Genomic DNA, 14,823 nt, shown 5'->3' on the forward strand with positions numbered 1-14,823 from the left:
TCCAGGCCCCTCGTGGCCTTTAGTATTTGCAGTAGCAAGCTGCAGCCCGGAATTCACTAATGAATAAAGCCAATACCTCTCTGTATCCTGCCCAAAACACAACAGAACAAAGCAGCTCAGCACCACAGGGGTTTCTGAGTGCAGGTCTCTGGCCCGTGTACCTCAGCACTGAATTCAGACAGGGCACAGCAGTCAGGAAAGGCTGAGAGTGCACAGCAGTGTGGTGAGAACCTGGAAAAAGGTAAACTGGGGATGCTGCTCTGGCAAATGCAATCCAGGCATTAGGAAGGGTGTCTATGCTCTGTCCTGGGAAACTACCCCAGAGAGCTTGATCATGATTTCTTTTTCCCCAGAGAGAAAAGAAAACATGCAGAAGGAGGGAAAAACAAAGAAGCCTCAGTGGAAATGAAAGAGCATGGACTGTAGAACATTAAGGTTAGTGTGTTTTATATATTTATTCACATTACTTCTTCCCTTTATTAAATTTCTCAGGCAACTTTACACACCATCAATTTTGAATTGTAACTGATGTGACATACATGTTGTCAGAGTCTCACTGCTGCTGGGAACTCCCAGTCCTGCCATAACCCCACTCTTCTCACAGCTCCCCACTGACAGGTTAATCTTTCCCACCATCACCCTTTAGCCATGACCCATTGCTATCTTCATTTCCCCCCTATTTTCACTGCTGGGACAATGTTCTGCTTCAGCAAACTGTTTAAACAAGCAAAAGGTTTCCACGTTAACACTTGGGAGGTACAGCATGGGACAACCTGGTTTACATGGAAAACAACTTAATGCCTGAAATAGCCATGGGCACTGCTATGAGACATCCCAGATAATTAAGATAAGAGTGATAGTTTTGCAAGGCAACAGAGGAATGGTGCTGCTCCACAGAATGAGTGATCTAAGGTCACATCCTCCCTGATTTTCCAGCACTGCTGTGAGGGAGAAGGAAATATTTAGCTTGAGCTGATCATGCAGAAAAAGAAAACAGCAAAGGAAATGGCATTTCTACGCGGCACCAGTGGGAGGAGCTGGATCACAGGGTGAAGTATCCCTTCACTCATGCACTGTTCCCAAGACACAGGCTGCTCCTGCTGACAAATGTGCCCACTTAGGTACAGTTTCAACGCCAAGCAAAAGGCTGCTACCCTCCAAACATGGAGGGGGATGTGCCTGCCAAGTGAAATGCAAAAATCAATGAGCCAAAGGGCCAACCCAAGTGCCAAAGGTGGACTGCAAGGTAACAACAGAAAGAAAACCCCAAGGTGTTCACACTGAGAGAGGCTTATGCCCATAGCTGAACTAAGCCTCACATTTCCTCCCATCATGTGATGTCCATTCCATCCTCCTCCAGCTCCCCCAGTAATTTCAGTTTCACACTGTACCCAGGAATAGTATTTCTCATGCCTGAGGTGCACCAGAAGCCTCAGCCATGTGTGCCAGTCAGTACACCCTGCACTGCTGTGCCCAGGTCTGGTGAGGACTTCCCTTCTACATTTCCAGGAGGTTCTCCCTCACTAAAACCTCATGGGTTTATGTTTCTGAGATAAAAAACTTGCAGACTGGCAGGAAAGAAGCAGCTCTTGCGTCTGGCTATAAAGACATGAAAATAAAATATTCCATAGGAAAAGAAAATATGAGCAATGGGAGCTATTAAAATTGCTGCCCATTCCTGGAAACTTGTGACTACATGGACCAATTTCCAGCCTTCCTTCCTTCACTGCCATAATGTAACGGAGAGATTTCATAAACATTTTTACAGCCAAAACAGTCCTCGTCTCCTTGATTGTCTTCATCACTGAGGCTCAGTATTTGGTGAGTCAGAATTCCCAGTAGTGGGAAGTTGCATATTTACAATAATAATGGCTTAACAATACACTGCAATTTAGCCAACAGAGAAATTTCTCTGCTTTTATCAACAGGAGGACGCAGGCACGACGCTTTATGTTCCCAGAGTTTTAACTAAATGGAATTTATGAAAAAATCCTCGCCCAACTTCACAGACCTTGCCTTTAGACAGACAGACTTGGGCTGAATAATGACAGTGCAACAACAAATCAGAAAGCCCAGTGTAAACTACAAACTCTAAGGTAAACAAAATTTTATATAAAAGCACCTGGGAGAACAGAGCCAACCTTCAGCCACAGGCTGTCATCAGATTTTGTTGCATTATTATGGTTTCTTAATAGAGAAATGGTGCTTACTTCAAAAATAGGACTAAATCAAAACCTTTAATAATTTTTATCAATCCAAAATTTTACCAGACTGTCATATGACTTCTCTTTGATTCAACAGAGTTTGGAAGTCATGATGGGACAGAAATCACTGAAAATTAAGAGGTTATTCTGGCAACTGATCAAGTTTCTTTATAAATTTTAAAGGGGATTTACAGAAAGCAAGAGAACTTTTGCATTTGCCTTTTATGATACAAGCGAACACAGCATTTGTACATTAATTAAAAACATTTTGATTGATGTTTTAACCTTCCCACTGTTTAGGTTTCTGTCAAAGAATCAAGATGCAATTAATATTTAATTGCCATCAAAGAGTATTTTTATTTTTACAGAATGTACAATTGCTGTGCGTAAAAATGCCCACAGCTATGAGAAGGATAAAAAAACTGCCAAAAATTTAAAAGGTTTTATTTGCATTTTTTAATCTTTCTATGTAAAATATTTGTAGAATTTAGTGGGTCAGTGATTTCAGGGTCCTCTGTTATGAGCACACAAATCTCCAGGGCATTTCAGAGCTGGAAATTTGCTCTTTTATAGTTGCTCAGCTCCATGGAAAATAGCCTTTGTTAGCTGCAGGGACACAGGGATTTCTGCTCAGCCGAGACACACACACACACAGGAGACACCCTGTGCTGGCATTTATTGCCTGCACGTGAACTCCCTTCCAAATCCCACCCTGCATCTGAGGCAAAACAGGAGAGAGGGAAGAGGCCTGATCAAAGTCATTGAGGCAATGAACCCCACCATAGCCAAGGTGGGATGTGATCCCACAGGCCACCCTCACCCCATAAATGGCCTTGGCCTGCACGACCATCACTCCAGTGCCAGGGAAAGCTGTCATCCACAGGGAGATGGACAGCTAGACCTAAATGCAGGGGAGCTGGGGAGATCTTTAAACATGCCAGAAAGAAAAAGATATCTGGACAGGGTCTCTGTTCTGTTCAACAGCCACTCCAACACAAAGAATGTGTCCTCAGAGCAGGCATTTAAACACGCTCCTAAAGCTGTGGATAGACAGTGCAACAAACTGGAATGAGATGGGAGACATGTTCCCCATGTTTTCCTCCACACATGGCCTGATTTCTCCTACATCCAGCTTTAGTGCTCTATCACACAGCAGCTCCCCAAGAGCAGCAGCCCTTTGCCACCATCACCTCCCCTATTTTACTACACATCTGCCACACAAAGTGTCCCGGGCCAATTCTCAGCAGTGGAAATGTTCCTCAGATGCTGCCTGCTGTCATGGACACCACACTCTGGGGATGGCAGTCACTAGGACAGTCAGGCTGTCCCAGGGCCTGGCCAACACATCCATCAACTTCCAGCACACACAGATGGGCAGCCTTCCTGCACATGATTTACAGAGTAGAGAGAATATTCTAGCATCCTCCTGTCACAAATAAAGCATCCTCACCAGTGCCCAGGGGCAGTGCAGCTCCTATACACTAGTGTGGAAGTTTTGAAGTTAATGGGCAAATGAGAGATCAAAACAAGCAGCTATTCATTCCATAAGGGTGCTGGAGCAGGCGTAGGGCACAAAGCAAGAGGGACAAAGCTGCTGACTTCCTGCCTGTGAAGCACACTGTGTACCTCACTGTCAGAGGGAAAAATCTATGCTGAGACAATCAGAAGGCAGAAAAAAACCTCTGTGGTGAACTCCAGGCTCCAAAAGTCCTGTGATGTTTTGCAGTAAGGGTATCAGGAATGAGTTGAGCACAGTCTTACCTGGATCTGTCCTTTCCCCATTATGCGGTCTGTGCTCTCTCCATCCTCTTTGGTGAGCTTGGTTTTGTTGTAGCACTTTTCATAGCACAGAATTCGCAGTGTCTGTGAGCCCTCCAGCTCAATCTCAAACTCCTGCAGGGCACCAGGAAAGGAAAGAACAATGGCTGCATCACAACAGGACACCAATCTCGGAATAAGCAATACAGTCTCCTTAATATGCACCAGGAGAACACTTGAGGAGTGGCCAAAACCTCCTCTCTACTGGAACTGTCTAGAAATAAGCTGAAACTGTATTTTGTATCTAAAGGGTGGTCAAATTGGAGACTAAGATGGTTCACTCCTTAGTCAGGTTTCACAGGTCTCAGCAAAGCATTATTCAGACACAAATTTGCTCACCTTCCTTGTAAGAAATTTTGTTCACCAGTAGGTCTGAGTTGGCTGTAAACAGGCAAAATGTCTACAGCAAATTCTTCCCCTCTCAACAAATAAACAAAACCATCTCCTTCAAAATATTTTTACTTGTGTCTTTAAAAAAATTATCAAGCATGCATCTGTTTAAAAGATGAAATACTGGACAAGACTCGTTTGTATCAAATTGTTTGTTTGATTACCACTGATCCAAGAGAAAATCTTCTGCAAGCCCTAACAGCCAAATGAACCTGGCAGAAAAGTGTTATCTGAGAAGCAGCATATGCAGCACAAGTGCTGAGCATGCAGCAACCTCTTCCATTGGCAGGTCTTCTGCCCATCATGTGTTGATGTTTGGTACCTGGAACAAGTCACACCCAGAAAAATCAAACCTACCTCATTCCAGTTGGGCTCCGTGGTGTCTCTGTAAACTCTAGTTTTTGCCTTGTTCACAAAATACCCAAAAGAATCCACCTCTAATGTGCAGTACAAATCTGAGGAGGGGAGACAGGGACAAAAACTTAAAAAAAAATATCTAGAATCTCCTAACTTGCATTAATCACTTGCACAGGATGCCTTAATTTCCACCATCTCTGTGTTAGTACCAGAAACATCATCCCATAGAAATCTCATCATCTTGATCAGCCCAGCTGTTCTTAAGAAGTCCTGTCACCTTTTTTGATCATCGTGTCAAGTCATTCCCCTGAATTTTAACACCACTTTCTTCCCAACAAAAATTCTGGATGCCAGAGAACACCTTCCATTCTTTCATTGTAAAACAAAATACAGCTGAAAGAATTCAGGATAAGGGCTGACTTGTTTCTAGAACACCTGGGTAATCAGCAAACACTGCTTAAAAATCTCAGACTAGGCCTAAAAATCAAAGCTGTGTGCTCGATCCTTGATGGTGATCTTTCTGGGAGTTAAGAGTAGGAATTTCCAGTTCCCCAAAACACCTCTTCTCCTCACCACCAGCACAGATGCTGCAATCCACACCCAGCTTTCCCAGCACATGGCTTATCTAACCCCTATCAGTACCTCTTGTGTGTCCCAGAACTGCAACTCACTTGAGCTTTGCTTGAATCCCGTGGCAGAGTGGACAATGACGTTCAGGAATCCATACAGACCTGGAGATTCGTCATCTGTACAAAAGACCCAAGGGATTCTGTTACATTCTCAGTGGAGCCAAAAGTGAGAGTGATGAGACTGATATTACAGAGCTAATGAGTAAAGGGTCACTGTCCCCAAGGGCGACAGGAGCACATAACCACCACTTCAACAAGACAGGAGACTTCCACAGCTGGCCCCTGTAATACCTTCTGGCACTGGGGGGCTCTTACAGTGACAGTTCTAGGATCAGCAAGACAGCATGGAAGAAATTCAAGAGAGATAAAGTAAATTATAGAGGCTAAGTCTACACTAGCAGATTAAGTAGTAATTTAAGATGGTCCCATCCAAACAATTTTGGCCAACTAGTGTTGCTCCAAAGGATTCTCAGACATAGCTCAAAGCTGTCCCAGGCTAGGACTCCACCAGCACTCCAATACCTTGTACAACAGCTGCATGCAAGGACCATTTAATAGTTGATTAATGTATACTGGAGGATGCCTGCAGCCAAAGGGAACAGTAAGAGCAGTTCTAGGGGAAAGCACAACATCAGGCAGGGGGAGAGTTTCACTGCAGCTGCACCATGTGGAAGCAGAACCCAAAGGTCTTACCTTCCTTATTGATAGTGAGAGGAATGTTGTGGACTGTCTGAAGCTTCACACAGGAGTTTGTCAGCATCTGGAGCTCCACCGATGTGAGTGAGAAGCTTTTAAAGCCTACCATGGAGATGGAAAGAGGGAGGAGTAAAAATTCCAAGGAGAGGCTGGACACATGACCCCTCATCCTGGGCACACATGGGTAGTGCTCCCTGGGCACTGCTCAGCAGCAGCACTGAGGTGCTCAGGGCAGCACTGCTGCGGCTCAGCCCAGCTCTGCTGGGGGCATGTTTAGTTACTCCTCCAAGTCACTGAATGCTTCACAGGAAATAGAGGGGTTCTTAGCTTCTTGCAAAGCCAAAACCACTATGCCATAAAAGTAACTAAATTGCTTTTGAATGGAGCCAGGGAAAAGGCACTGAGCTCTGGTCTCTAGGGTTAATGGGATAATCTCTACACACATTTATTTACTAAGTGCTCTCTCTACACATTCCTCACATGCTGCTGCAGCAGATCATGTTCCCCAAACAGCCTCAGACAGGAGACATCCATATTGCACTGTGGATTTCAAAGCAGATCTCTGTTTTGCTAGGGTTGGTCCCACACCTCTCATCCTCTGGAGTCTTGCTCTCTTAAGATCACAGTATTTGTACCAATGACAGCTGAGGGATACTCACATTTTTTCTGCTGCTCCCGGATATTCTCCCTCCACTCTGCCCTTTCATAGTCCGATGAAATGAGGAATGTGTAACTCTACCCAGGAACACAGAAGAAAACAGGGTATGCATTAGTCTGATGCATTACTGAGGGCAGGGCCTGCCTGCTCCCACCCTCCCCCAGTGCAAATTGCTGGACAGACATCTCTGCTGGTCCTCCTGCCATTTATCCTGCATCACATCTCTGTCAAGACAGGCTGGGCTCTGGCAACATGCCCACGGTACAACACGGACAGTCTGAGCTCACAGAGCCCCACCCTGCCAAGGGCAGCTGTGGCCCTGCAGCAGTTCCCATGGCAGCTTGTGCTATTCCCCACAATAGGCATTCAGCTGCACCAGGAATGCCAAAAGCCTCCAGCACAGGCCCAGACACTGATGAAGCAGTGACACTCAGGAAGCAGTGACCAGCTGATAGATTTTCACTGAGCTTTTCACACAGTCCTGTGAGACTCCTTTGCCATGTGCATGGAAAGGCCACAGTGAGAGGTTACAGCACTGCTAGAGCAGGGAATACCCCTGGCAGAGGAGGACCCTGGCAGAGGCAGCTGCAGCCCCGAATACACTGCCCTGAATGTGCCAAGACGTGAAGCACAGGGCAGTCTAGAAGGAAGCTGCTGCAGAGCTGGACCTTGTGTGAAGGGCTGTTCCCATTGCTCCACCAGGACTGGTGCTGAAACAGGGGATTCATTTCCATGGTTATTTCTTAAATGCCACTCTTGTATGCAAATTAGCCACGGCCTTACAGGATGCCATCATAACCTTTGGCACAGCAAGGATGAGGTGTCTGCTGCTTGGAAAGCGCACTGAAGAGACACAGCAGAGGCCACAAAGCCCTCCCTGTGCAGGAGCAGACGCAAGCCCCCACGCTCTGTGGCCCCTGGGGTGGCAGGGGGTGCTCTCACCTTGCCGTTGCGATTGTGTACCCGGAAGGCCATGTTGGGAGACATCAGCAGGAGGAGCGATTCCTGCTCTGAGAGCTTCTTTTTCAACCTCTCAATGACCTTGCTGCCTTTATTGGCCCTCTGGAGGATGTGGGAGAGAGGGAGACAGAGGACACGTGTTATTCTCCAAATCTGCCCCCATTTACTGCTATTTTGAAATCCATAGTCTCTACCTTGTGAGTAGACAAATGGCCCCAGAGCAGAAGAAATGCTGTCAATAGGACCCACAGGACTCCCAGCTGCCCAGAAAGGTGTTATTTGCAGAATCTCTACACTTGGGCTGGGCTCTGATCACCAATTCCAGCTGTCCCAGCTGAAGTGCAGAGTGTGTGGCCACTGTCCCTGCTGTACCCTGTATTTTCCATTCCAGAGGCTGCAGTAGCATCATGTCACAGGGCAGCCATAGCACTGCCAGGTGCCCCAAGTGTCCCTAACTAAGAAGACTAAGGAACTTCTGTAGAAGCCGCCCACTGATCCATTTTCATCAAATGTCTGCTAAAAATAGTTTTCTCCTGGAAAAAAATCCAGTCCCAAACCCAGCCATGTGTATTGTTTAGCACTGGTGCACCACGGCACACATTGTAGACAACTGCAGCTGGTGAGTAAAAGGCTTCCACAAAGTGTTCCTCCTAATATCTTACTTTTTTTCCAGGAAGCCTTTAAAAGCCAGCCAGGGCCAAGAAGCAAAATATGTTCTTTGGAAATGTGGGGAATGACCTTCCCACAGCATGAACAATGTTATTCATATCCTGTTCTACACACCACCAGTGTTCAAACTCTTCTTTATCTTTGAAGCTCCAGGAAGGTTTGGGATCTAACAGCTCTCAGAAAACATATCTTGCAAGCAAAGAGAAGCCTGAGCCAGAGACACCATGTCCATGTCTGACTGTCCAGTCAGCATAATTGCTGTTTTCTATACATTTGCTGCTCTTTTGACACCAGTGAAATAGGAAAAAGCTTGAAAGGCATAACTGAACCTGCTAAAATTCATGAGTATATGGCTTCTGACCAAAATCACTGGCAGGATCATAATTTAACAGCCAGAAACTGGCAAATAACACTCCCAGTCCTTCTCATGCCTGCAGCAGAGGATCCCTGCCTCCCACATGGATGCTCAGAGGTGGTTTTGCTGAGTAGAGGAGCTGCTGGGTACAACCACAGGGTCTTTTTGTCTCTGCCTCCTCCCAGGGCAGCATCACCCAGGCTGTGCACTTGGATGAGCAAAGCACCTGGCTATCACAAGCCCCTGCCCAACAGTCTGTTGCAGCCTGGCTCCCCACACTGTGCAGCCCTGGGAGAGCTGCCACCAGCACCTCATCTGAGCACAGACCCTGTGTCTGCATTGCCACGGAGAGCTCAACTCCTTTACCTTTTCCCGCTGGATGTCATTCTTGATCTGAGATATCTTGATCTTCATGGCATCCAGTTCCTCATCAGGTACCAGGGGGATATTGGGCACTGCCTCAGACTCATCCACCATTTGGAAACTGAGGTCAGTGAGCGGGATGTACCACTTGCAGTCATATTGTTGGCTTTTTCTGAAAGGCAGTAGGTCCAAACCTTTTACTACTAGCACACTACTACTACTGGTGTTTGACAACACCCAGTGCTTCCCACAAGTTCTTCCTTGCTATAGTGCAGAAGATGCAGATATCAGCCCAACTTTACTGTGACTCCCATATGGAAGAAGTCTTGCAACAGGCTGCTTTTCAGTAAGACAGCCTAGCAGGGCCAGTAGCTGGTACAGTACATAAAAAGGCAACTCATTTTGTTATCTAGTTCATTTCATCCTAAAAATCCACATCCATCTCCTGCAGAGAATTTTGGTCCTGCATGCTCCCTCTTTGAAGCTTCTGGTGTGGCAAAGTTCTAAAGCTGTGTCACACCTGTGACCTGGTGGCCCCCTGAGATCTCAACGTGGGTCTCTCCTGCCCAAGCTGGGATCAAGTTGGAGCAGGTGAGCCAATGGATATAAACCTCTGTGTAATCCAGCCAGGTGAGAGAACTAGAGCTCATAGCTGCCATTCTCCAGGGATTTCATCAGGATAAGCAGCTCACTTTTTTAATGTTTCGTGTCATTTATTCCCTCTTCACCATGGCTGTCAGGAACATCCACTCTTGGGAATGTCCCACTCCTTTCATTCCTCACAAGCACATGCTTTGAAAAGGGCAGGCATAACTTTTTGCTTGAGGAGAGCAAGAAGATAAGAGACATCTCCCCAAATGTTTACCTAATGAAGAGAAACCTTATTTGAGGCAAATACATTGGTAATGGTTTCTCCCCTCTCATTTGTGAAAAGTGTCAGCAAAACTGCATTTATAGCTGCACTTTAGGGTTAATACATAGTCTGTTTACTTCACCTTTGCCATTTTTCTGTAGAACTGTTAACAGGCTGTAGCTGCAAAGCCAAAATTAACGACCTTAGTAATTAAAAAAGTTAAGAATGTCACCTATTAAAAGAAAGGGGAAGTAGAAAAATGAATGACATTTGTCCAGAATACAGCTACAACATATCCTGCTCTCCTAGGCAGGCTCAGGGCAGGGATGGGAGGAATTATCTTTCCTGAGAGGTCAGGACTTAGACAGGATCTCAGAGTAAGCATTCCTATCTTGCTGATCATTTCTTTTCTAACTACTTCTTGTGGATTATGGTTACCCAGGTCTGGGGTATCCATATGCAACTAAAACTGCAGGCTAAAGCCAGGATTCTGTTACATCTGAGGTGCAAAGCACAAAGCCCAACAAGAACTCTTACCCTCCGATCTGCTTCTTGAGCTTGGCACACAGGAAGAGGTCAGTAAAAAGAAAGACATGACGTAGCTTGCGAGCCCCTTCCACCAGCTCCACCATGAAACTGTCCTTCAGCAGCTGCCGGTGCTGGGGAAAAAACAGGAAAAATGTTTCACTGCAATATGAGCTGCAAATCTGGCACTGGGGCAACACAGTCCTTAGACATGACTCCTACCAGGGCAAATTCAGTCTGTCTAATTCAGAAAAATGAAAAAGCCTATTAAATGCTCCTTGTTGTCAACTCTGCTCCCTGCTGTAGCCCTCTCTCCCAGAGGCAGAAACAGCCATGAATCTTCTCCCCTGCCTGGTGCTGGGCCAGCCTTCGGGTTTCTCTCCATCACCTGTACCCGAGCCCAAGTGCAGTTTGTTGTGAGTCACTGCCCAGCTCCTTTGTACCAGAGTCCCCGAATCCCCGCCAGCAGGTCGTCCCTTCCCGAGCCAGCAGAGAGCAGCACACACCGCTTCTCTCAGAGTCACTTCTCCCAGAGTCACTTCCCAGCCTCTGCATCAGCTTCAGCCACCCCAGCAGGGACAGCAAAGCTCCCCTCTCCCTTCCTCTCCCATTCACAGAACGGCTTTGTCAACATTAACAGATAAACGCCATTGCTGCTGCTTCGTTACAAGTGCTATTAAGGAATAATTACTGAACACGTGTATCTGGCAAACTTCTCAGGAGTCTCTTATCAGCCTGTGCTTTAAAAGAACCTTCTGGATGTACCCTCATCACGTGCCTATTGAAATCTTATTTATATATCATATAAAGATTTCCCGAACCTGGAAGATGCAAAGAAGCTGCACAACTCTGACACCTTTAATCTTGCTTCTAGTTCCACGGAGTTTGACAGCCTTCTAAAGAAAGGGCACACACTGCTAGGCAGAACCACTGCTTTCCTAATTCCTTTGGAGGGGAGGGGCAGGACTCCACAGTGAAAAGCCCGAAAGGCTGGAATGCTGGCACATGGACAGGTGGCTGTGTGCTCCTTCCAGTGGCCACGACAGGAGTTTCACGCCCTGCTCTGTTGGTGTCAGGATCAGCAGGACTCAGTGCACATCTGGAATAGATACCTCCCACTGAATTTCAAGCAGAAGTCAGGGCATTCAGTTCTGGGCAAGTTTTATTTCCACCAATATGTGTAACTGTCAGTGTTGCCTCACTTCACAGCCAGTACACGCAGGAACCATCAGCTTCCCCACACATGCTAAGGAACTCTTCCCTGACCTGGACTTTGTTATTCCAGCCAAGAGGATGCTCCTCTGCCATCACTAAGTGACACATCAGCCATTCCACATCAGCCTAGACAGCGCTGTGCCTGGAGACAGCAGAGTTCTGCTAATCCTGTCCAGGGCTCACCAGCCCCTCCCCAGCTGTCTCCCTGCCAGCCCTGCCCAGCCCCATGCTCAGGACCCACCCCTCAGTCCCTGCTGCCCTGCCCCAGGGCCGGGTCCCCACACTGGACACACACACAGAAGGGTCTCCACAGGGCAGCACCACATGAGCAGCTCCCCTGGGCAAGGTCCACCCACACTGCAAGTGATGCCTCCATTTCCCAGGTGGTGCCCCTGGGCTCTGTTTGTTGCATGATTTAACAACCTCTGAGCACATTCCCTGCTGAGGGCGTGGGAGTGCAAACCCCTGTGCTGCCTCTCCTGCTGCCTACCATTCTTCCCATCTTGGCTCTCCAAAATGAAAACAAACCACATCAGTCCTGAGCCTAGCAGGCATCATGGCAAGGAACACAGGACAAAGAAATGCCCTTGCAGACATAATTCTTCTTTCCACAGTCTGTCCCACAGCACCCTACACTTCCTGACAGGGACTAGGAACCTGCATTTTCCTGTCTGCAGCTACAAGAGCACCACACCTACCTGTGGAAGCACATGGAGCAGGGTCAGCAGCTCTTCTTGGTGCTGCCTTCCATTACCTGAAGCTCCTGGAAATCTGGGAGCAGGGCAGCAAAAGCTGCACCTTTCCCAGAGCTGCAGGAAGCAAGGCTGCTCCCTAGCAGACTGCTGCACCACCTCTGGGCAGGACTCTGGGGAGATCTGCCATCCAGCAGTGATTCAGCTCACAAAGGCCTGTACACATGTTAGTGTTTATTTTTAGGTGGGTGTGATCCTCCTGGCCTCTTCTCAGTGGTTTTGGAGAGAACTCCTGCCTGCACTAACGCCTTTGCTGCTGATGGGCACTTGAGCACGCCTTCCCCTCCTGCCTAGGAGAACAAGCCCCAGATAGGAAACTGGAAACACTGAGCTTTGAAAACAAACAAACAGGAGGAGGTATGTTGTCAGTAGCAAGAACACTCTCCACTCTTGTGAAGAATTTCATTTGGGAGCAATAATAAGCAGGGAAACATATTTTCTGAGCAAGCCAAACCCCTGATCGCAGGTTTCTAGATCTGATGCATATTAATTACACTGCAAATCAGCTCAGCTCCTCTGGAGAAATGAGAATAGCTGCTTGTTGCCAGCTCAACCTCTGCTCATTGTTCGTAGGTGTAAAGACGTTCTCACAGCTTACTCATCTCTGCTACCAGCAGGATGTGGCACTGTCCTTTCCCTGCCTGGCAGTGTGACAGGGCACAGTCCTGACCTGACCTTCTGCCAGGCACTGGCAGTGTGTGAGATGAGCCAGGGCCCCAGCCCAGCACCTTGCTGAGAGCACAGCTCTCCAAAACCTGAGCAGAAAGCTCAGCCATTCCTTACAAATGGCCCAACAACCTTCCCATTCCCACCCGGGGCTGAGGTGACACTCAGTTTATTTGGGTTAGCACTCCTGGGAACCAAATCCTATCACAGTGCAACACCGAGGCAGCAGAAAGTCCCACAGAGAGAGCTGGGTGGAAGAGGACAAGCCTGTACTTCCTAAGCTTGGCTGGAACAGAAGGAAAGAGGTGAAAGAGATATATTCCAGTCAGTCAGAGGGAAACACGGAGCTTCCCAGAACCCTTCATTCTTCTTCTTGCTCATGGGAGCTAGTTGGGAAGGTCAACCTCCAGCAAGGAGCAGGGGTGAATTGCCACAAGAGCAACCAAGCATCTGGAGAGGAGAGTACAGGAGAAAACATTTGTGGATCAAGTCAGGAAATCTCTCCTCACTACCAGCTTTTCTTGGAAAAGAGAACTTTCATTAGGGCTGGGCAAAACAGGCATGCCCCTGGCTGCTCAGCATCCGTGGGGCTGAGGAGGGGCACTTCCAGCAAAGGGGCACATCCTTTGCTGCAAATGAGTCATCTTGCTGGGAGGTTCAGCAGGTCAGAGGGAAACAATAAAAGGATTTCCCAATGGCTTACCAGATCCCTGCCAAACCGCAGTGTGGGAGCAAAGGGCACCTTCCTGGACCTCCTGACATGAGTCAGCCCATCCTCTCCCACCCTGGGGGAGCCAGCAGCCCCCTCAGACAGGGCTTGTGCCACTCATAGGCCTGTGCCACCTCAGCTCTGTGGCTCTGGAACCATCACTAAAAGTCAACTCCTCCCACTCAACAGCTAGTTCTTTTGTGCCCTACTGTTAAATGGGGTCTCCTGAAACACAAGGGGTTTTTGGATGGGTGAGCCTGCTGTACGTGCCATATAACAGCTCTCATGTGGGAAACCATCCCTCTACCTTGTTCCCAGAGTTACTCTGTTTGTTAAAGAAACCAAAAGTGCTAAAGATGTCCTAAAATACCCTGAAACAACACTGACTACAGAAACACCAAATAAACATCCAAGAGAACTCAAGATTAGGGTGACAGTGGCAGGAAAGTGGCAGAAAGTCTGTTGCACAGACAGCCCTCAAGACTGTCAGGTGTCCAGCACAGGAATTCAGCTCAGCTTCAGAAAGATGTTCCAGGAAATGTGGGAGGAAAGCCTTGATTTTGTATCATAACAGAGTGAATTAGGATCATCTTTGATTTTTCACATGAGGTCTGTGCTGTTAACTTCAGTGGCTCTTGCAAAGCTCTTGTACAGGTGCAATATAAGTTCCATGTCTCTTTTCCAGGCCCAGCTTTTCTTTGCATGTTTTCATCTGCTTCTTCTCCCACCCACCTCAGTGCTCTGAACAAAAGAGCTCTCCTGTACCTTTTCCAGAGCTTGGTTATCCTCTTTGGATTGCCTATTGCTGTCCTCCTCCTCCTCCTCTTACCTCTGTCACTGAGCATCTTCCCCTCCTCTGCTACCAAGCTCACGACTACCTGTGTGCTCATCTATTCATCCTACAGTGTTTTTGTGCTGTTTGCATATGATAAATCCTGCTGCTGTCACAGACTGATTAACTCCAGGAAGTGTGGCCAGCTTGTCTGAGACACGTTACAAGAAGT

The 14,823-nt window shown here is 47.4% G+C and overlaps 1 protein-coding gene across 1 annotated transcript in view; it reads right to left on the reverse strand.

Annotated features, from left to right (window-relative positions):
* BCR (BCR activator of RhoGEF and GTPase) overlaps nucleotides 1–14,823 on the reverse strand; it is a 93,123-nt gene that overhangs the window by 9,996 nt on the left and 68,304 nt on the right. The window contains exons 10-17 of the mRNA XM_066331238.1: nucleotides 10,490–10,611; nucleotides 9,103–9,271; nucleotides 7,695–7,814; nucleotides 6,754–6,829; nucleotides 6,092–6,196; nucleotides 5,441–5,515; nucleotides 4,770–4,867; nucleotides 3,966–4,097 (exon numbers count right to left, since the gene is read on the reverse strand). Of these exons, the coding sequence (XP_066187335.1) occupies nucleotides 3,966–4,097; nucleotides 4,770–4,867; nucleotides 5,441–5,515; nucleotides 6,092–6,196; nucleotides 6,754–6,829; nucleotides 7,695–7,814; nucleotides 9,103–9,271; nucleotides 10,490–10,611 (897 nt within the window). The remainder of the gene's footprint in view (nucleotides 1–3,965; nucleotides 4,098–4,769; nucleotides 4,868–5,440; nucleotides 5,516–6,091; nucleotides 6,197–6,753; nucleotides 6,830–7,694; nucleotides 7,815–9,102; nucleotides 9,272–10,489; nucleotides 10,612–14,823) is intronic.

This window comes from Sylvia atricapilla, chromosome 17 (genome assembly GCF_009819655.1).
Source record: "Sylvia atricapilla isolate bSylAtr1 chromosome 17, bSylAtr1.pri, whole genome shotgun sequence".
NCBI lineage: Eukaryota > Metazoa > Chordata > Aves > Passeriformes > Sylviidae > Sylvia > Sylvia atricapilla.